Source organism: Leucopleurus acutus, assembly GCF_964270905.1.
Source record: "Leucopleurus acutus genome assembly, chromosome: 17".
NCBI lineage: Eukaryota > Metazoa > Chordata > Mammalia > Artiodactyla > Delphinidae > Leucopleurus > Leucopleurus acutus.
Window position 1 is genome coordinate 65,625,311 of NC_139159.1, and position 21,206 is coordinate 65,646,516.

The 21,206-nt window shown below is 36.5% G+C and overlaps 1 protein-coding gene across 1 annotated transcript in view; it reads left to right on the top strand.

Moving 5' to 3' along the window:
* Positions 1–21,206, top strand: part of COL14A1 (collagen type XIV alpha 1 chain) — a gene marked incomplete at its 3' end in the record, with an annotated part of 266,456 nt that overhangs the window by 43,340 nt on the left and 201,910 nt on the right. The window contains exons 5-7 of the mRNA XM_082858482.1: positions 7,497–7,613; positions 14,402–14,545; positions 18,814–18,903. Coding sequence (XP_082714608.1) covers positions 7,497–7,613; positions 14,402–14,545; positions 18,814–18,903 — 351 coding nt within the window. The remainder of the gene's footprint in view (positions 1–7,496; positions 7,614–14,401; positions 14,546–18,813; positions 18,904–21,206) is intronic.

Below are 21,206 nucleotides of genomic sequence, written 5' to 3' on the forward strand. Positions count from 1 at the left end.
CAGCACATGAAAAGCATCATACACCATGATCAAGTGGGGTCTATCCCAGGAATGCAAGGATTCTTCAATATACGCAAATCAATCAATGTGATACACCATACTAACAAACTGAAGGATAAAAATCATAAGATCATCTCAATAGATGCAGAAAAAGTTTTTGACAAAATTCAACACCCATTTATGATAAAAACCCTCTAGAAAGTGGACATAGAGGGAACTTACCTCAACCTAATAAAGGCCATATATGACAAACCCACAGCCAACATCGTTCTCAGTGGTGAAAAACTGAAACTATTTCCACTAAGATCAGGAAAAAGACAAGGTTGCCCACTCTCACCGCTATTATTCAACATATTTTTGGAAGTTTTAGCCACAGCAATCAGAGAAGAAAAAGAAATAAAAGGAATCCAAATTGGAAAAGAAGAAGTAAAACTGTCACTGTTTGCAGATGACATGATACTATATATAGAGAATCCTAAAGATGCATCAGAAAACTACTAGAGCTAATCAATGAATTTGGTAAAGTAGCAGGATGCAAAAGTAATGCACAGAAATCTCTTGCATTCCTATACACTAAGGATGAAAAATCTGAAAGAGAAATTAAGGAAACACTCCCATTTACCACTGCAACAAAAAGAATAAAGTACCTAGGAATAAACCAACCTAAGGAGACAAAGACCTGTATTCAGAAAACTATAAGACACTGATTAAAGAAATTAAAGATGATACAAATAGATGGACAGATATACCATGTTCTTGGATTGGAAGAATCAACATTGTGAAAATGACTATACCACCCAAAGCAACCTACAGATTCCATGCAATCCCTATCAAACTACCAATGGCATTTTTCACAGAACTAGAACAAAAAATTTCACAATTTCTATGAAAGCACAAAAGACCCCAAATAGCCAAAGCAATCTTGAGAAAGAGAAACGGAGCTGTAGGAATCAGGCTCCCTAACTTCAGACTATACTACAAAGCTACATTAATCAAGACAGTATGGTACTGGCACAAAAACAGAAATATAGATCAGTGGAACAGGAGAGAAAGCATAGAGATAAACCCACGTGCATATGGTCACCTTATCTTTGATAAAGGAGGCAAGAATATACAATGGAGAAAAGACAGCCTCTTCAATAAGTGGTACTGGGAAAACTGGACAGCTACATGTAAAAGAATGAAATTAGAACACTCACTAAAACCATACACAAAAATAAACTTAAAATGGATTAAAGACCTAATTGTAAGGCCAGACACTATAAAGAAGAAAACAAGCAGAACACTCTATGAGATAAATCACAGCAAGATCCTTTGTAATGCACCTCTTAGAGAAATGGAAATAAAAACAAACAAATGGGACCTAATGAAACTTAAAAGCTTTTGCACAACAAAGGAAACTATAAACAAGACAAATAGACAACCCTCAGAATGGGAGAAAATATTTGCAAATGAAGGAACTGGCAAAGGATTAATCTCCAAAATTTACAAGCAGCTCATGCAGCTCAATATCAGAAAAACAAACAACCCAATCCAAAAATGGACAGAAGACCTAAATAGACATTTCTCCAAAGAAGATATACAGATTGCCAACAGACACATGAAAGGATGCTCAACATCATTAATCATTAGAGAAATGCAAATCAAAACTACAATGAGGTATCACCTCACACTAGTCAGAATGGCCATCATCAAAAAATCTACAAACTATAAATGCTGGAGAGGGTGTGGAGAAAGGGGAACCCTCTTGCCCTGTTGGGGGGGAATGGAAATTGATACAGCCACTATGGAGAACAGTGTGGAGGTTCCTCAAAAAACAAAAAATAGAACTACTATACTACCCAGCCATCCCACTAGTGGACATATATCTTGAGAAGACCATAATTCAAAAAGAGTCACATACCACAATGTTCACTGCAGCTCTATTTACAGTAGCCAGGACATGGAAGCAATCTAAGTGTCTATTGACAGTTGAATGGATAAGGAAGACGTGGCACATATATACAATGGAATATTACTCAGCCATAAAAAGAAACAAAATTGAGTTATTTGTAGTGAGGTGGATGGACCTAGAGACTGTCATACAGAGTGAAGTAAGTCAGAAAGAGAAAAACAAATACCATGTGCTAACACATATATATGGAATCTAAAAAAAAAAAAAAGGTTCTGAGGAACCTAGGGGCAGGACAGGAATAAAGATGCAGACATAGAGAATGGACTTGAGGACACAGGGATGGGGAAGGGTAAGCTGGGACAAAGTGAGAGAGTGGCATGGATATATATACACTACCAAATGTAAAATAGATCACTAGTGGGAAGCAGCCGCATAGCACAGGGAGATCAGCTTGGTGCGTTGTGTCCACCTAGAGGGGTGGTCTAGGCAGGGTGGGAGAGAGACACAAGAGGGAAGAGATATGGGGATGTATGTATAGGTATAGCTGATTCACTTTGTTATACAGCAGAAACTAACACACCATTGTAAAGCAATTATACTCCAATAAAGATGTTAAAAAAATAAAATAAAATTTAAAAAACTCAGAGAGTTTCACTGCAATCATTCTCATAGAAATCAAATCTTGTAGGCAGAAAAGGAATGTTTATGTCTTCTGTCAAAGACTCATTGTTATCAGGTACTTAAGAAATTTTATTAATACGAATATGTATTAAAGGACTAATTTTCTGCCCTCCCTTCCTTCCTTCCTTTCTTTCACTTCAGTTCAACTCACCTCATCTGAAATCTTTCTAATGGAATACTCTCGTTAATTTTTGAAACACTACTTTTTACAAAGGAACACTGAAATGAAGATATTCTGTTCTTCCCTACTCATGATCACCTCCCTTCTCACTTTTCTTTTTTTTATATAAATTTATTTATTTATTTATTTATTTATTTATTGGCTGAGTTGTGTCTTTGTTGCTGCGCGCGGGCTTTCTGTAATTGCGGCGAGCAGGGGCTACTCTTCGTTGCAGTGCGTGGGCTTCTCATTGTGGTGGCTTCTCTTGTTGCAGAGCACGGTCTCTAGGCACGCGGGCTTCAGTAGTTGTGGCTCATGGGCTCTAGAGTGCCAGCTCCGTAGTTGTGGCGCATGGTCTTAGTTGCTCTGTGGCATGTGGGATCTCCTGGACCCAGAGCTCGAACCCCTGTCCCCTGCATTGGCAGGCAGATTCTTAACCACTGCACCACCAGGGAAGTCTGCCTCTTGCTTCTCTAACAGTCTCTTGGTTTTCGTCCAAGGAACAACACTCCCTCCACCACCACACAGAGCCTTGGCTGCTGTATCCACCAGACTTCCTCTCTGGGCTAAGGGGTGAGAAAATGACTCAAACCAGTCAGGCCAACTCTCCCAAGAATCTGAAACTTGTGTCCAGTGATGGAAGGATGGAAAATAGCTCCAGGCATTTCATTCCAAAGACATGCCCTAAGAAAAAATGGTCACTAGTTCCTAGAAACTGTATCCAGAGTGTTCCCAGATTCCTATACTTTCAAAGCCTATTTAACTTTTACTATAATTATATGACCTACTTCATTATCTACCAGTAAATACATTTTTTGCTTAAATTGGCCAGAGAAAGTTTCTTTTATTTGCAACCAAAAATCTCTGACTGATAGAAATGAAGCAGTATGGGCACTGAGAGTGTTTTCCCCTTCAAAACATAGTTTAGGGTGCTATACTGGTGGAATAAACTATTGTATTTATTAAGCAAAAAACCTTTAAACAGCAGAGAAGTATTTGTATTATATTTCCAAGTGGTCTTAAAAACCACAAACAAATAACAGAAGACCTTAACTTTTTATCTCAGTCATTTTTTAATTAAATGTATTGGTAAGTGTATTAAAAGTATTGTTTTAGAAATAGGAGAAATTAAAATTTGAGGGAAATTTACTCTGGGATATGCTAGAGAGTTCTCTTTATCTTGCTTAGAATCTAAAATGTTATAATCTCATGATCTATTACAAAGATGGTGAAAACAGTAGTAAAGAAAATATTCTCAAACTTCCAAATATATTTGACTACTAATAACAGCAAAAAGTATGGGTAAATGTGTTAACACAGAGGTCTCTATAAAGTGAAATCTAGCCCCTATGCAAAGTCTCAAATGTATATGCTTTGAAGTTTTTAAGTGACAGCTACTTTATCTTTAGTGTTTCCTTTTTGTAACCATCCAAAACAAACACTGCTAGAACCAAGTATAGCTTTACTGTGAAGTTCTGAGACAGTATTGGTGCCACCATTCTGTCATGCTATACATATTTTTTCCCTACAACCAACACACCATTATATTCTCTGTGTTCCAATTCATTTAATAACTTGTCTTGAAAAGAAAATACTGGAATAATCCAGATATAAACAGTTATTTGGGTCAATGGAGGTTCACATTCTCTGTAGAGGGAAAGTTAAGAATTACATGGAGAGACTAAGAGGTAAAGTGCATTAGGTTGATTAGGAGGAGAGAGTTAGTTTCCTGTATACCTTTTAATACTGACTGTGTTAGTTCTCTATTGCTGCTGTAACAAATTATAACAAAGCCAGTGCTTAAAACAAGAGAGAATTTTTCTTCCCAACTGATCCCTGTGTGTTGCAGGAAGTAGTTGGAAGTATGGTCATTAACTCCAAGTGTTTTAAAACTATTTGACCATGCAAAGAGTGAAGTTCCATTCCTTTCCAAACAAGTGAGCCTCACTTTGAAGGGCGTGCTGTTTCTTGCATCTGACTTTTCTACAGCCTTAAATTCCAAACATTAGACATTAGCACTCCTTAAACACTTTATCACATTTAGACTTCCTTGCTCTACTGATGAATGACTCTTTCAGCCCCAACGCTGCCATTTTTTCAGGATTACCATGTTTATCTAGTAATGTCACTTTGCACACTTTATATATATTGTGCACTTATTTCAGAGGTTAGCATACTGTTTCTGCAAAAGGCCAGATAATAAATATTCCAGGCATTGTGGGCTATACGGTATCTATCACAACTACTCAACTTTGCCATTGCAGTGTGAAATAAGCCACAGACAATATGTAAACAAATCAGCATGGCTGTGTTCCAATAAAACTTTATTTATAAAAGCAGGCAATGGGCCAGATTTGGCCCATGAGTGGTAGTTTGCCAACCCCTGACATACTTTATAAGAATTAGCAGAAATCAAAAATAAAAGTGCAGATCCCAGACTTCCCTGGTGACCTACTGGTTAGGATTCTGGGCTTTCATTGCAGTGGCCTGGGTTCAATCCCTGGCCTGGGAAGATCCCACAAGCTGTGAAGTGTGGCCAAAAAAAAAGAAAAAAAAAAGGCAGATCCCAGTAATACAAATAGTAGATTTCAAAAACTAAGTTCAATTAAAACAAAGCTAGAAATCATTAGAAATGCTTAAAAATACACACCAGAGGGGCGTCCCTGGTGGCGCAGTGGTTGAGAGTCCGCCTGCCGATGCAGGTGACACGAGTTCGTGCCCCGGTCCAGGAAGATCCCACATGCCGCGGAGCGGCTGGGCCCGTGAGCCATGGCTGCTGAGCCTGCGTGTCCGGAGCCTGTGCTCGGCAACGGGAGAGGCCACAACAGTGAGAGGCCCGCGTACCGAAAAACAAAAAACAAAAAACAAAAAAACACACACACCAGAAGCCTCTGTCAGGCCTTTAGTAACCTTTATACTGTGTACTCAGTTTTTAAAAAAACGAGCAAAAATGAGGACTTTGCGATAAGCTTGGCCAAGGATGTCTACCAGCCCACTGGCAAGATTTGGCTCAGAAACTGGATGTGTTGTTTAACATTTAAAAACTTTTATTTTTAATTTTCTTCCACAAGTAATAAGAACCTATCTATAAATACATTTTTCTCCCCAAGTTCCAGTCGAAGCCAAACAGTAATAGTTTCTCTGTTCATCCAAATGTTAGGTTTAGCCAACTTCCTTTTCTAGTTCAACATAACAGTTCTTATGATAAATCCATATTTTCCCATAAGCCAGAGAAATGTAGACTTTTTCATTCAAGTCATATTGAGAATGGGAAGCTTGTGTTTTTGTTTTGTGTGACTAGCATCCTCTGCTAAGAGGTAGTAAATGGCAAGTAGAGAGAGAATACTACTCTTAAGATTGTGTCCTTCAGTTCTCGCTGATTTCAGATGAGTGGAGAGTTTGTAGTGTTAAATTACTCATTCTTCTAGCTAAGTGAAGGGTGACTTCTGAATATAAATCTTCTCCCGAAGAAACAGAGCATTTTGTTTGAGGTCAGAGAGTGCCATGCACCAGTATGTGAACTTGGATGAATCTCTTAGCTTCTCCTTGTATCCCTTATATATAAAATTGGGATAGCAATGTATTTTTGTGAATATTAAATAAGCTTTTGAGATCATCCATTAGATGAAGTAAAAGAGGAGGGGAACAAACATTTATTGGCCACCTATCATAATGCGTTATATCCGTTATCTTCTTTAACATTTTCACTTATCCTGTGCAGAAAGTATTGCTGTCACCTTTTCTAAAGATAAGGCGTTGGAAGAAACAGTCTCTTGCTCAAGCTTATTCATCTAATAAGTGACAGAACTGGGAATCAAACTAATGTCCAAACCCCGTATTATGCTATATACCTATTAAGAAGAATGTTTGTTTCCTTCCCCAGACTCTGTGTCCTAAAGTGGGAAAGAAAGGCCAGGCATAAAAGTGGGTAATAAGTGCTAACTTTTCTGTTAAGCATTAAATTTTCTTTTGTGACAAACTAATTTATATATTATATAGTAAAAATCTTCTTACGAAAATATTTCTTTAGAAATTCTGGAGCACTGCTGTAGAGTTCCAAAGATATGTTTTGAAGTTTGAATGACTTACACAAAAAGTAATATAGACCGACCTATTTTGTGATCTATCAGGAAAGATTAAATATGCTGGGATGATTCATGACCATGTGCTGTGTGTCTTTCTGAAAGGTATAAATCAGCTACACGTGAAGAATGAATTCAAGTTTATAAAGCAATTATCTTTTATTATTATTATTATTTTTTATTTTGGTCCTTTACAATCTCTTTCTCAAAATGTTTTTAAATGAAGATCTTATTACTATAATATTCTGTAATGACCTTAAATTATCATATAAAAAGTACTCAATTAATAAAGTGAAAAACCTAAAGACATAAAACAGATCCCACTAGAGTAGATTACAAAAGCTTTTGTATTCCAAGTACAAAAATTCATCCTTATAACATAATAAAAACATTTTACAAGGTTGGCTTCAATTATTAAGCTGGACTAAGGTATTAAATTCTAACCCTAAGTCATAGTTGTTTGTCACAAGATCAGTACTACTTGGCAAATGCTTATCTCCTGAGTAAGAAACAAATGCTTTTGAGTTTGTGTTATTTTGCAAACTGATCAACTCACTAATGCAGTTGTAGAAAGAACATGAAGTCTTGCGTATTCTGATTACATTACTTTGGCTTTTCAACTTAACAGTGGAAGTTTAAAAGTTTCAAAATTTAAAAAATTTTTGTTTTTCCTTTTCAGTGGCTCCACCCACAAGGTTAAGATATAATGTATTATCTCATGATAGTATCCAGATTTCATGGAAGGCTCCAAGAGGGAAATTTGGTGGATACAAACTTCTTGTGACTCCAGCTTCAGGTAAAAACACTCAACTGTATTTTTTAGAGTATTAGAAATTTTTTGCACACAGGGACCTAAAAATGTATTGTGCTAAGTGCTGCTTTAAGCTCATTTGAAGGATTTTGGTTTTATTTAAGCTTTGGAGCTTGAAATCTTACCCTCTACTCAAGAGAATAATGTTCCCCAAATTTAAAGAATAACTATTGGACTCCCCATAATTTTCCTCAGGCAAAATTTTCAGACTATCAAGAATCCTCACTACCTCTGTTTCAACATGTATCAGTTCTTTTGGTCTATTGACAATTAAAAATTACCTCCAAAGTTTTAGCCTAGCCACAGCAATCAGAGAAGAAAAAGAAATAAAAGTAATCCAAATTGGGAAACAAGAAGTAAAGCTGTCACTGTTTGCAGATGACATGGTACTATACATAGAGAATCGTAAAGATGCTACCAGAAAACTACTATAGCTAATCAATGAATTTGGTGAAGTAGCAGCATACAAAAGTAATGCACAGAAATCTCTTGCATTCCTGTACACTCACTAATGATGAAATATCTGAAAGAGAAATTAAGGAAACACTCCCATTTACCACTGCAACAAAAAGAGTAAAATACCTAGGAATAAACCTACCTAAGGAGACAAAAGACCTGTATGCAAAAATTATAAGACACTGATGAAAGAAACTAAATGTGATACAAACAGATGGACAGATATACCATGTTTCTGGATTGGAAGAATCAACATTGTGAAAATGACTATACTACCCAAAGCAATCTACAGATTCAATTCAATCGCTGTCAAATTACCAATGGCATGTTTTACAGAACTAGAACAAAAAATCTTAAAGTTTGTATGGAGATACAAAAGACCCTGAATAGCCAAAGCAGTCTTTTTTTTTTTTTTAACATCTTTATTGGAATATCATTGCTTTACAATGGTGTGTTAGTTTCTGCTTTATAACAAAGTGAATCAGTTATACATATACATATGTTCCTATATCTCTTCCCTCTTGTGTCTGCCTACCTGCCACCCTCCCTGTCCCACCCCTCTAGGTGGTCACAAAGCACCGAGCTGATCTCCCTGTGCTATGCGGCTGCTTCCCACAAGCTATCTATTTTATATTTGGTAGTGTATATATGTCCATGCCACTCTCTCACTTTGTCACATCTTACCCTTCACCCTCCCCATATACTCCAGTCCCTTCTCCAGTAGGTCTGTGCTTTATTCCCGTCTTGCCCCTAGGTTCTTCATGACCTTTTTTATTTTTTCTTAGATTCCATATATATGTTTTAGCATACGGTATTTGTTTTTCTCTTTCTGACGTACTTCACTGTGTATGACAGACTCTAGGTCCATCCACCTCACTACAAATAACTCAATTTTGTTTCTTTTTATGGCTGAGTAATATTTCATTGTATATATGTGCCACATCTTCTTTATCCATTCATCTGTTGATGGACTCTTAGGTTGCTTCCATATCCTGGCTATTGTAAGTAGAGCTGCAGTGGACACTGTGGTACATGACTCTTTTTGAACTATGGTTTTCTCAGGGTATATGCCCAGTAGTGAGATTGCTGGGTCGTATGGTAGTTCTATTTTTAGTTTTTCAAGGAACCTCCATACTGTTCTCCATAGTGGCTGTATCAATTTACATTCCCACCAGCAGTGCAAGAGTGTTCCCTTTTCTCCACACCCTCTCCAGCATTTATTGTTTATAGATTTTTTGATAATGGCCATTCTGACCAGTGTGAGATGATATCTCATTGTAGTTTTGATTTGCATTTCTCTAATGATTAATGATGTTGAGCATCTTTTCATGTGTTTGTTGGCAATCTGTTTGTCTTCTTTGGAGAAATGTCTATTTAGGTCTTCTGCCCATTTTTGGATTGGATTGTTTGTTGTTTTGATATTGAGCTGCTTGTAAATATTGGAGATTAATCCTTTGTCAGTTGCTTCATTTGCAAATATTTTCTCCCATTCTGAGGGTTATCTTTTGGTCTTGTTTATGGTTTCCTTTGCTGTGCAAAAGCTTTTAAGTTTCATTAGGTCCCATTTGTTTATTTTTGTTTGTATTTCCATTTCTCCAGGAGGTGGGTCAAAAAGGATCTTGCTATGATTTATGTCATAGAGTGTTCTGCCTATGTTTTCCTCTAAGAGTTTGATAGTGTCTGGCCTTACATTTAGGTCTTTAATCCATTTTAAGTTTATTTTTTGTGTATGGTGTCAGGGAGTGTTCTAATTTCATAGTTTTACATGAACCTGTCCAGTTTTCCCAGCACCACTTATTGAAGAGGCTGTCTTTTCTCCACTGTATATTCTTGCCTGCCTTATCAAAGATAAGGTGATCATATGTGCATGGGTTTATCTCTGTGTTTTCTATCCTGTTCCATTGATCTATATTTCTGTTTTTGTGCCAGTACCATACTGTCTTGATTACTGTAGCTTTGTAGCAGAGTCTGAAGTCAGGGAGCCTGATTCCTCCAGCTGCGTTTTTCTTTCTCAAGATTGCTTTGGCTGTTTGGGGTCTTTTGCATTTCCATACAAATTGTGAAATTTTTTGTTCTAGTTCTGTGAAAAATGCCAGTGGTAGTTTGATAGGGATTGCATTGAATGTATAGATTGCTTTGGGTAGTAGAGTCATTTTTACAATGTTGATTCTTTCAATCCAAGAACATGGTATATCTCTCCATCTATTTGTATAATCTTTAATTTCTTTCATCAGTGTATTATAATTTTCTGCATACACGTCTTTTGTCTCCTAGGTAGGTTTATTCCTAGATATTTCATTCTTTGTGTTGCAGTGGTAAATGGGAAGGTTTTCTAAATTTCACTTTCAGATTTTTCACCATTAGTGTATAGGTATGCTAGAGATTTCCGTGCATTAATTTTGTATCTTGCTACTTCACCATATTCATTGATTAGCTCTAGTAGTTTTCTGGTAGCTTCTTTAGGATTCTCTATGTATAGTATCATGTCATCTGCAAACAGTGACAGCTTTATTTCTTCTTTTCCGATTTGGATTCCTTTTATTTCTTTTTCTTCTTTGATTGCTGTGGCTAAAACTTCCAAAACTATGTTGAATAATAGTGGTGAGAATGGGCAACCTTGTCTTATTCCTGATCTTAGTGGAAATGGTTTCAGGTTTTCACCATTGAGGACGATGTCTGCTGTGGGTTAGTCATATATGGCCTTTATTATGTGAAGGAAAGTTCCCTCTATGCCTACTTTCTGCAGGATTTTTATCATAAATGGGTGTTGAATTTTGTTGAAAGCTTTTTCTGCATCTGCTGAGATGATCATATGGTTTCTCTCCTTTCATTTGTTAATATGGTTTATCACATTGATTGCTTTCCTTATATTGAAGAATTCCTGCATTCCTGGGATAAACCCCACTTGATCATGGTGTATGTGCTGTTGGATTCTGTTTGCTAGTATTTTGTTGAGGATTTTTGCATCTATGTTCATCAGTGATATTGGCCTGTAGTTTTCTTTCTTTGTGATATCTTTGTCTGGTTTTGTTATCAGGGTGATGGTGGGTGGCCTCGTAGAATGACTTTGACAGTGTTCCTCCCTCTGCTATATTTTGGAAGAGTTTGAGAAGTAAGCATGTTAGCTCTTCTCTAAATATTTGATAGAATTCGCCTGTGAAGTCATCTGGTCCTGGGCTTTTGTTTGTTGGATGATTTTTGTGTTATTGTTAACATCTTTATTGGAGTATAATTGCTTTACAGTGTTGTGTTAGTTTCTGCTGTATAACAGTGCATCAGCTATATGTATATATATATCCCCATATCCCCTCCTTTTTGCGTCTCCGTCGCACCCTCCCTATCCCACCCCTCTAGGTGGTCACAAAGCCCCGAGCTGATCTCCCTGTGCTATTTTTAATCACAGTTTCAATTACAGTGCTTGTGATTGGTCTGTTCATATTTTCTCTTTCTTCCTGGTTCAGTCTTAGAAGGTTGTGCATTTCTAAGAATTTGTCCATTTCTTCCAGGTTGTCCATATTATTGGCATATAGTTGCTTGTAGTAATCTCTCATGATCCTTTGTATTTCTGCAGTGTCAGTTGTTACTTCTTTTTCATTTCTAATTCTATTGATTTGAGTCTTCTCCCTTTTTTTCTTGATGATTCTGGCTAATAGTTTATCAGTTTTGTTTATCTTCTCAAAGAACCAGCTTTTAGTTTTATTGATCTTTACTATCATTTCCTTCATTTCTCTTTCATTTATTTCTTATCTGATCTTTATGAGTTCTTTGCTTTGGTTAACTTTGGGTTTTTTTTTTTGTTCTTCTTTCTCCGATTGCTTTAGGTGTAAGGTTATGTTGTTTATTTGGGATGTTTCTTGTTTCTTGAGGTAGGATTGTATTGCTGCAAACTTCCCTCTTAGAACTGCTTTTGCTGCATCCCATAGGTTTTGGGTCATAGTGTTTTCATTGTCATTTGTTTCCGGGTATTTTTCGATTTCCTCTTTGATTACTTCAGTGATCTCTTGGTTATTAAGTAGTGTATTGTTTAGCCTCCATGTGCTTTTAATTTTTTACTGATTTTTTCCTGTAACTGATATCTAGTCTCATAGCAGTGTGGCCGGAAAAGATACTTGATACGATTTCAATTTTCTTAAATATACCAAGGCTTGATTTATGACCCAAGATATGATCTATCATGGAGAATGATCCATGAGCACTTGAGAAGAATGTGTATTATGTTGTTTTTGGATGGAATGTCCTATAAATATCAATTAAGTCCATCTTATTTAATGTATCATTTAAAGCTTGTGTTTCCTTATTTATTTTCATTTTGGGTGAACTGTCCATTGGTGAAAGTGGGGTGTTAAAGTCCCCTACTATGATTGTGTTATTGTTGATTTCCCCTTTTATGGATGTTAGTATTTGCCTTATGTATTGAGGTGCTCCTATGTTAGGTGCGTAAATATTTATAATTGTTATATCTTCTTGGATCGATCCCTTGATCACTATGTAGTGTCCTTCTTTGTCTCTTGTAATAGTCTTATTTTAAACTCTATTTTGTCTGATATGAGAATTGCTACTCCAGGTTTCTTTTGATTTCCATTTGCATGGAATATCTTTTTCCATCCCCTCACTTTCAGTCTGTATGTGGCCCCAGGTCTGAAGTGGGTCTCTTGTAGACCCATATATATATGGGTCTTGTTTTTGTATCCATTCAGCCAGTCTGTGTCTTTTGGTTGGAACATTTAATCCATTTACATTTAAGGTAATTATCGATATGCATGTTCCTATTCCCATTTTCTTAATTGTTTTGGGTTTTTTATTGTAAGTCTTTTTCTTCTCTTGTGTTTCCTGCCTAGAGAAGTTTCTTTAGTATTTGTTGTAAAGCTGGTTTGGTGGTGCTGAATTCTCTTAGCTTTTGCTTGTGTGTAAAGGTTTTAATTTCTCCATCGAATCTGAATGAGATCCTTGCTGGGTAGAGTAATCTTGGGTGTAGGATTTTCTCCTTCATCACTTTAAATATTTCTTTTTTTTTTTTTGCGGTACGCGGGCCTCTCACTGTTGTGGCCTCTCCCGTTGCGGAGCACAGGCTCCAGACGCGCAGGCTCAGCGGCCATGGCTTACGGGCCCAGCCGCTCCATGGCATGTGGGATCTTCCCGGACCAAGGCATGAACCCGTGTCCCCTGCATCAGCAGGCGGACTCTCAACCACTGCGCCACCAGGGAAGCCCTCACACCAGTCAGAATGGCCATCATCAAAAAAATCTACAAAAAATAAATGCTGGAGAGGGTGTGGAGAAAAGGGAACCTTCTTGCACTGTTGGTGGGAAAGTAAATTGATACAGCCACTATGGAGAACAGTATGGAGGTTCCTTAAAAAACTAAAAGTACAACTACCATATGACCCAGCAACCCCACCACTGGGCATATACCTGGAGAAAACCATAATTCAAAATGAGTCATGTACCCCAATGTTCTTTGCAGCTCTGTTTACAATAACCAGGTCATGGAAGCAGCCTACGTGTCCATCCACAGATGAATGAATAAAGAAGATGTGGCACATATATACAATGGAATATTGCTCAGCCATAAAAGGAAACGAAATTAAGTTATTTTTAGTGAGGTGGATGGACCTAGAGTCTGTCATACACAGTGAAGTACGTCAGAAAGAGAAAAACAAATACCATATGCTAACACGTATATATGGAATCTAAAAAGAAAAAAAAATGGCCATGAAGAACCTAGGGGCAGGATGGGAATAAATACGCAGACCTACTAGAGAATGGACTTGAGGACACAGGGAGGGGGAACGGTAAGCTGGGGCGAAGTGAGAGAGTGGCATGGATAGATATACACTGCCAAATGTAAAACCTATAGCTAGTGGGAAGCAGTCGCATAGCACAGGGAGATCAACTTGGTGCTTTGTGACCACCTAGAGGGGTGGGATGGGGTGGTGGAAGGGAGGGAGACCCAAGAGGGAAGAGATATGGGGATATATGTATATGTATAGCTGTTTCCCTTCATTATAAAGCAGAAACTGACACACCATTATAAAGCAATTATACTCCAATAAAGATGTTAAAAAAAAAGCAACAGTGTTATGATGAAAGATATTTGCAAATGTGTTTTTGTCTAGTTTAGACAACTGTTTGTCTAATGCAAAGACTATAACTGAAAGTGAGAATGAAAAGTGTACTAAAATTAGTATTATGTAATAGCATTATACATATTTTTGAATGTCTTCACCTTTAAAATCTTGATTTCTGGTTAATAAAATTTCTTAATGTACACAGTTAACCCACTTCTTAGAACTGATTTATCTTTCTGTTTTATTATAGGTGGAAAAACCAATCAATTGAATCTCCAGAACACTGCAACTAAAGCTATTATTCAAGGTCTGATGCCAGACCAGAATTACACAGTGCAAATTATTGCATACAATAAAGACAGAGAAAGCAAGCCAGCCCAAGGCCAATTCAGAAGTATGTATTTACAGACCATCAAGGGCTGCCCTGGGACTCTATCTCAGCTCTGAGTTTGAGTCTGTGGTAAATATTGTATCGATGACAGGTTAAAATCCTAGATTGTTTAGATTTGAAAAGATCTTCAAAGACATTTAGTATAATCTTCTGTGAGTTCCTTTTATCTCTAATATTCTCTGTCCCTTCCTTTACCCATTTCATGGTGCTCCTACTTATCCTTTAAAAATGTTTTAGTTCTTAAATGCTCTCCCTGACACTGTCCACTGAGCCTTATGCAGACATCTCATCTACCCAGCACATAATAGCTGCTCAATAAATACTTTCAGGATTCTGTGAAGGGAGGTACTCTCTCTGCCCCCATAATGGTCTAGCAAGAGAATGGATGGGAGTGTCTTCATATTTGAGCCAGTTCTCAAATAGTAAGTTGGGAAAATACTTGACATACAGAGGCATTCTAAGCAGGAGAGAAAGCTCTGAGGCAGCCCTATCCATGTCTGTGCTGTTCCATTAGAAAGCTTTTCCTTATGTTGAATTTAAAAGTTGTCCACAAAGACCCTGATTCTTTTGGCTTTCAGGAAATATTCATTCATTCACTCATTCTTTTTTTTTTTTTTTCCACTTAACAAGTGTATATTGCACGGCTACTAAGTGTGAGGCCCTGTTCTAAGCCCTGGGAACATGACAAATCCCTGCCCCCATGGACCTTATATTCTAGTGACCAGAGACTACAGCAACTCCCTCTTCCTGGAGATGACTTATCTAATTGGAGGGCAGAGTTTTGTGTTATCAGGAATACAAACAGAAGAGGTCTGTCCTGGTTAACTTTCTGTGTTACTTCATTGTTAAGGTAGACTCTTTAAAAAACCCAACTCATTATTAAGGACAATTTTAAACATAACTTAAAAAATCAGCAGATTCATAAAATAAACCCCTAAATATTCATCAGTTGCTTCAACAATTAACCATTCATGGTCACTCTTGTTTCATTTATACCCCCATACTCCCCTCTCTCATATTATTTTGAAGTAAATCCTACACATCATTTCAAATAACAATAGCTTTTTAAAGGGTTAATCCACAAATCGGGGAGGCTGTGGGTTCTAGAACTCTATATACAGCAATGTTCTATCTGGATTTTTCTATCCCTCCCTTCCTATTTTTTTTTTTTTTGTTTTTTTTTGCGGTACACGGGCCTCTCACTGTTGTGGCCTCTCCCGTTGCCGAGCACAGGCTCCGGACGTGCAGGCTCAGGGGCCACAGCTCACGGGCCCAGCCGCTCCGTGGCATGTGGGATCTTCCCGGACCAGGGCACGAACCCGTGTCCCCTCCCTTCCTTTTTATCTTTCTCTTCTAGGTTATGTTTTACGAGACACATTTTGTGATTTTTCTTAAATTAAAAAGAAAAACTTTGTTAACCCGCTACCTCTTGAAACTTCTCAAAAAAAAAACATTTGGTGAATCCACCTGTCAGCAGGACATACAGATGTTTTAAATGTTACATTCTTTTGAGATTCACAGTGTCTGGAAGCTCTGGGAAAGGGTTTTATGTTATTTTCAATATAAATCAGCCTTCTGTCTCATTTTATTGGCACTGTGCTTCAGTTTCTGGCCTCTGACATTCCTACATGAGTAAGGGAAATAACTTTCCTTAAAGTTTGTGAGAAGCAGTAAAAAGGACAAGGAGAAACAATTCATTTCACTTTAGTCTTAAGCTTTTGTGCGATTGATTATTGCAAATATTCCACTGACTAGCAGCATAAGAATCACAGGTAGCCTTAAAACTTTGCCAACAGCTATTTACTCAAAACATTTAAAAGGAAATGCATTTGTTTTCAGTTTGCTTAGCTCTGCTGACATAATCTTAGTGAAACAGTCCAACTTGTTAGATAAATTATATGGACGCATATATATTTTTTAGCTATGTTATTTTTATTGGCAGGTTAGAGGTCTTAGTTCTTCCCAAATAACAATTTATAAGAATGAAATTAAAATAACTTTGTTTGGATGGTTTCCTTTTCCATTTTGCATTTCAGTTATGTTTTTGCTCCCCGTGAGATGGAACTAAAGCCTGTTCTCCCCTCCCTGGAAACCTTTCATTCTTGGATCCAGGAAAATAATGATCTAGACAAATCCTGTGGATATAGGTTTGCAGTTAGTGTAGGGGTTTGAATTTTTCATAAGTCCGTCTTCTACACAGGGAAACATAAAGAACAGTCTTTGGATTTTGAAGACAGAAAGGCATGTCTGAACTGTTACGATTCCAAATCTGGTGTGTGTATTTGGCCAAGCAACTTAACTTCTAGCCTCAGTTTCCTCATGGGCAAATGGGGTGATGGTTTGTGCCTATTATTGTGTGGATTAACTCACGTCAGCACACAGTAGGGGCATGGTTGCTTTTGTTGTTATGATTAATACCATTTTACTCTTGACAGTCTGTTTTCTAATTGATTTTGCCTTCTGCGTGAGGAGGACAGAAGCTTGGCGTGACACGTGTTACATCTTGTATGTGACCTAGTGGCCCAATTCAAAGTGACTGTTTTTTTTTTTTTTTTCTTGTTCATCTGTAGAATGGATTTTGGCCGTATTTTGGCAAACTTTATTTTTGGCCACTTTTTCCCTTTGGAAATATATTTTGCTAATTCTGCCTGCAAAACCTTGCTCATTTTTTAAAGTTTGGCCCAAATGGCACCTTCCTGGTGAAGTTTCTCAGAGTCTCCACCTCTGCAATTATTCTTTCCCAGATCTATTTCTACTTTTAGTACAACTTTCCTCACACTAAAGTTGCAGACTTATTTTCTTTTACAGAATGAAAGCAATTTGAGGCCATGGTCTATGTGTGGGTGGGGTTGAACATATAGATTTGGAAATTATCCACGGAAGGGTGAGAATTAAAACTGTGGGATGATAAAATTGTAGGTGGGGTGTACAGGGATGCAAGGGAAATGTAGTTTATGACTGTGTTTCAGGAATGGAAGCAGAAAAATGATCCAAAGAATGAGAATGTAAAGGAGGGGTCAGAGGAATATGAGAACACCCAGGATAATGCATTTTTAAAAACTGAGAAAGAAAAGAATTTAAAGGAAGAGGTGTTCCAAAGTGTCCACGCCTTATAAAGAAGTCAGAAGATGTCGTCTAAAAAATGGATTTAGAAAATAAGAAGATCAGTGGAAATAGCAGGATTAAGGCGTCTTGTATTTATTATTATTTTTAATCATGGAATTTAATCTCTAAGTACCAGAAAGCCAAGGAAGGTTTCTATAAAGGAATCATAGAACTAGAGCAACCCGGCCTTGGCAGATGGCAAGTCTGAAACCCTTTTAGCAAAGGGGTGGAAGCCAGTAAAAAGAAGAGGAAGAGGCGGAAGATATGGTAAAGACAGGATTCATGGAATAATACCCTAAGAAGGCAAGAAGGATGGTTCAAAGGAAATCATTGCTTACCCTACAGAGCCAACCCTCCAATAAGTTTGCAGATTTCCATGAAGTGAATGCAATAATTAAATGAAATATTTTGCCATGGGATCACTTCCTCCTTTTCACAGGCTATTTTATTTGTGCAGATACCACTGCCATTTAGCGACGACTCAGGACAACTTCAGGTGCCAAGCAATAGCAGGGAAGCTGCTGTGGAGTGAAAAGTAAAGCTATTGGAGTACATAGGAATGAATGTATTAAAGGACCGAGGATCATTCTGGGTCCCTGAATATTTCATAAGGAAAGTAACAAAGAAATACTACTATTTATTAGTAGGGAAACTTTTTTTTTAAGTTTGAAAGGAAATTATTATGGAGTTCCCTATCTTCTATTGCAGATAGACCAACTCCAAATGAGTATATTCATGGCTAAGATCTTTCTAGAACAGGGGCCAGCTCACAGGCCTTCCAGAAATCTGAAGACGTGGCTTGAATCCTGTGCCAACACTTTCTGGTTTTATGAGATAAGTCTTAGCTCCTTAGCCTGTTGGTCCTTCGTTCCCTCATGTCTGAAATGGGGCTAATCTTTTGATTTCATAACAATTATGAAGGGTTGAATTTATTTGATACATCTGCCCCTAGTGAATACTCTACCAAAGTAATTCTGTGATTTCCACACATTCCCATGACAACATTGAAAAAAATAGCAGCTCCAATCTTCTGAAATGAGATTCTACCATGGAGCTAATTTCTACTTAAAACTTTCAATACTTGCAAGGGTTTTAGTAAAAATTCATTGAATATTTTCTTTTAGACTTTAACCTAACATGTTGCTGTATTTTTACTTTTTTTCCAGTTAAAGATTTAGAAAAAAGAAAGGAACCAAAACCCAGAGTCAAGGTTTTGGACAAAGGAAATGAGAATAAACCATCTGTACCAGAAGAAGGTCAGATTTTTTTTTTTTTATTTGCTTATTTGGGGGATTGAGTTGTCTTAAGAACACAGGCAATACATACATCCTTGGCCTTTGGTCCCATCAGAGGAGTACAGATCTAATATGAAAATCTCCCTCAGCCCCACCTCATTCCCTCCTTCCATCCTCACACATAGTAACTGTCAACACTTCCCTCTCCCTTACTTTTCCATATTTAATACATCACTAAGTTCTAGTGAGTTTATTTTCTGTTGAAATACTGACAGAATCTGTTCATTTCTTTCCGTGTCTATTGCCAGTACTCCGCTAAGCTCCCGTTTCTTTCCTGGTGTGCAGTATTATTTAGCAAGATCTCAATTTGTTCTCTGCCCAGAAGTTAGAGTGATCTTTGCAAAACAAATCTGACTCTACGCTCTACGTACCACCCCTCCGAGCCCCTTACATCTTAAAACCCCTTCAATGGCTTTCCACTGCTCTTAGGATGGAGGCCAGATCCTTATCAAGACTTTCAAGGCCCCCCATAGTCTTGTGACCTACCAACCTTTCTTCCTTCTTCATCTCCTTCCTTCTTCATCTCGCTGTTTAATTTTAAAACTTTACGAACACATTGCAAAAACTACATACTTCTAAAAATGAAATTGCAGGGTTAAAGGATATGCAAATTTTACAATTTTGATAGTCTACCAAACTGACACAATTTTTTCAATAATTTATTCTTAAAACGTACACTCTTTCCAATATTTGAAATTCTCAGTTTCAAAGTTTTCCTATTTCTTCTAATAATTTATAATTTTATATTTATATTAACTATATTATTATGATTTATTGTTAAATATATCAGGTATATAAAAAGTATAAAAATAAGTAATAAGCAACTTTATCCAGTTAAGAAGATAAATATGAACAGCACAGTAGGAACTCCCTATATATCCCCGAATATTCCTTTTCCTCCCCTTCTAAGAGGCTGCCAGTATTTGAATTCAGTGTTTATCATTCCAATATGTGTCTTTATCATTTAACTACATAAATATATGAATCCTGAAACCATATTTTAATTATGAATTCATATCTTAAATTTTGTATACATTTAATCAAAATCTATGTATACTTTGCAACTTGCTTTTTTTCACAAAATATTAGATTTTTTGAATTATCCATGTTGACTTATGTGAGGCAATTTATTCATCTTTGTTGTGTAGAATTCCATTGGATAAATATAACCCAATATATTTAACTCTTCTACTCTGATGTTCCCAGTATTTTGGTATTATAAAATTGCTATAAAAAAAATTGCTCTAACTATTCTTATTTATGTTGCCTTCTGTACATGTGATAGAGTTTCTCTAGCATATACACCTAGATATTGAATTATTCAATTATAATGTGTGCATATCTTCAACCTTGTTCATCTTGTCTATGGTATCTTATTATTTTATATGTTTTTATATATAATATTCTTTCCTTATTATGATTTCTTTTTCTAACTTCCTGAATTGAATGCTTATCTCATTAATTTTCAGTACTTCTCCTTTTCTATTATATGCATTTTTTAAGGCTACAAATATCCAAGTATTGGTTTAGCTGTATCACATAGATTTTGATATGTAGTTTTATTTTTATGTAGTTCATGCTATATAATTTCTAATTTCTACTAGGCTTTCTATTTTGATCCACAAGTTATTTAGAAATATATTATTTAATTTCTAAACATACAGGATTTTTTAAAAGATATGTATTTGTTGTTGGTGTCTAACAATTGCATTGTGGTACCAATTTTTTAAAAAACTTGTTCAGACTTATTGTTTAAATGTGGTCAATTTTTTTTTAACCATCGCATGTGTTCTTGAGAAAAATTTTAATCTCTGTGTCTGGGAGATTTGTCCATTTCTCTTTGTAACTCTGGTAGTTTTGCTTTAATTAGAGGCTAAGTTCATGTAAAATAAGAGTTGTTATATTGTCCTAGTGAATAATTCTTTTTATTTTGTAAAAATTTTCTTTATTCTTAGTAATTCAATATTTGACTTAGACACTACTTTGTTTAATAGTCACATAACATATTGATTCTCTGCCCTTTAAGTTTCACCCTATTTGTGTTCTCAGGTTCAAGGTGAGTAAATCTTTAAAGAGCATTTAGTTGGATTTTAAAAAATCATCTCTTACAATCTCTGTATTTTAATTGGTGTCTGTAGTCCACTTACATTTTGGATTTGCCATTAATTTTATTCTTCCTATTATGCTACATTTTCCCCTTGTATGCCTTATTTACTTAAAATTGATCACTTTTCTTTTTTTTAAATACATTTTCCCCTCTACTG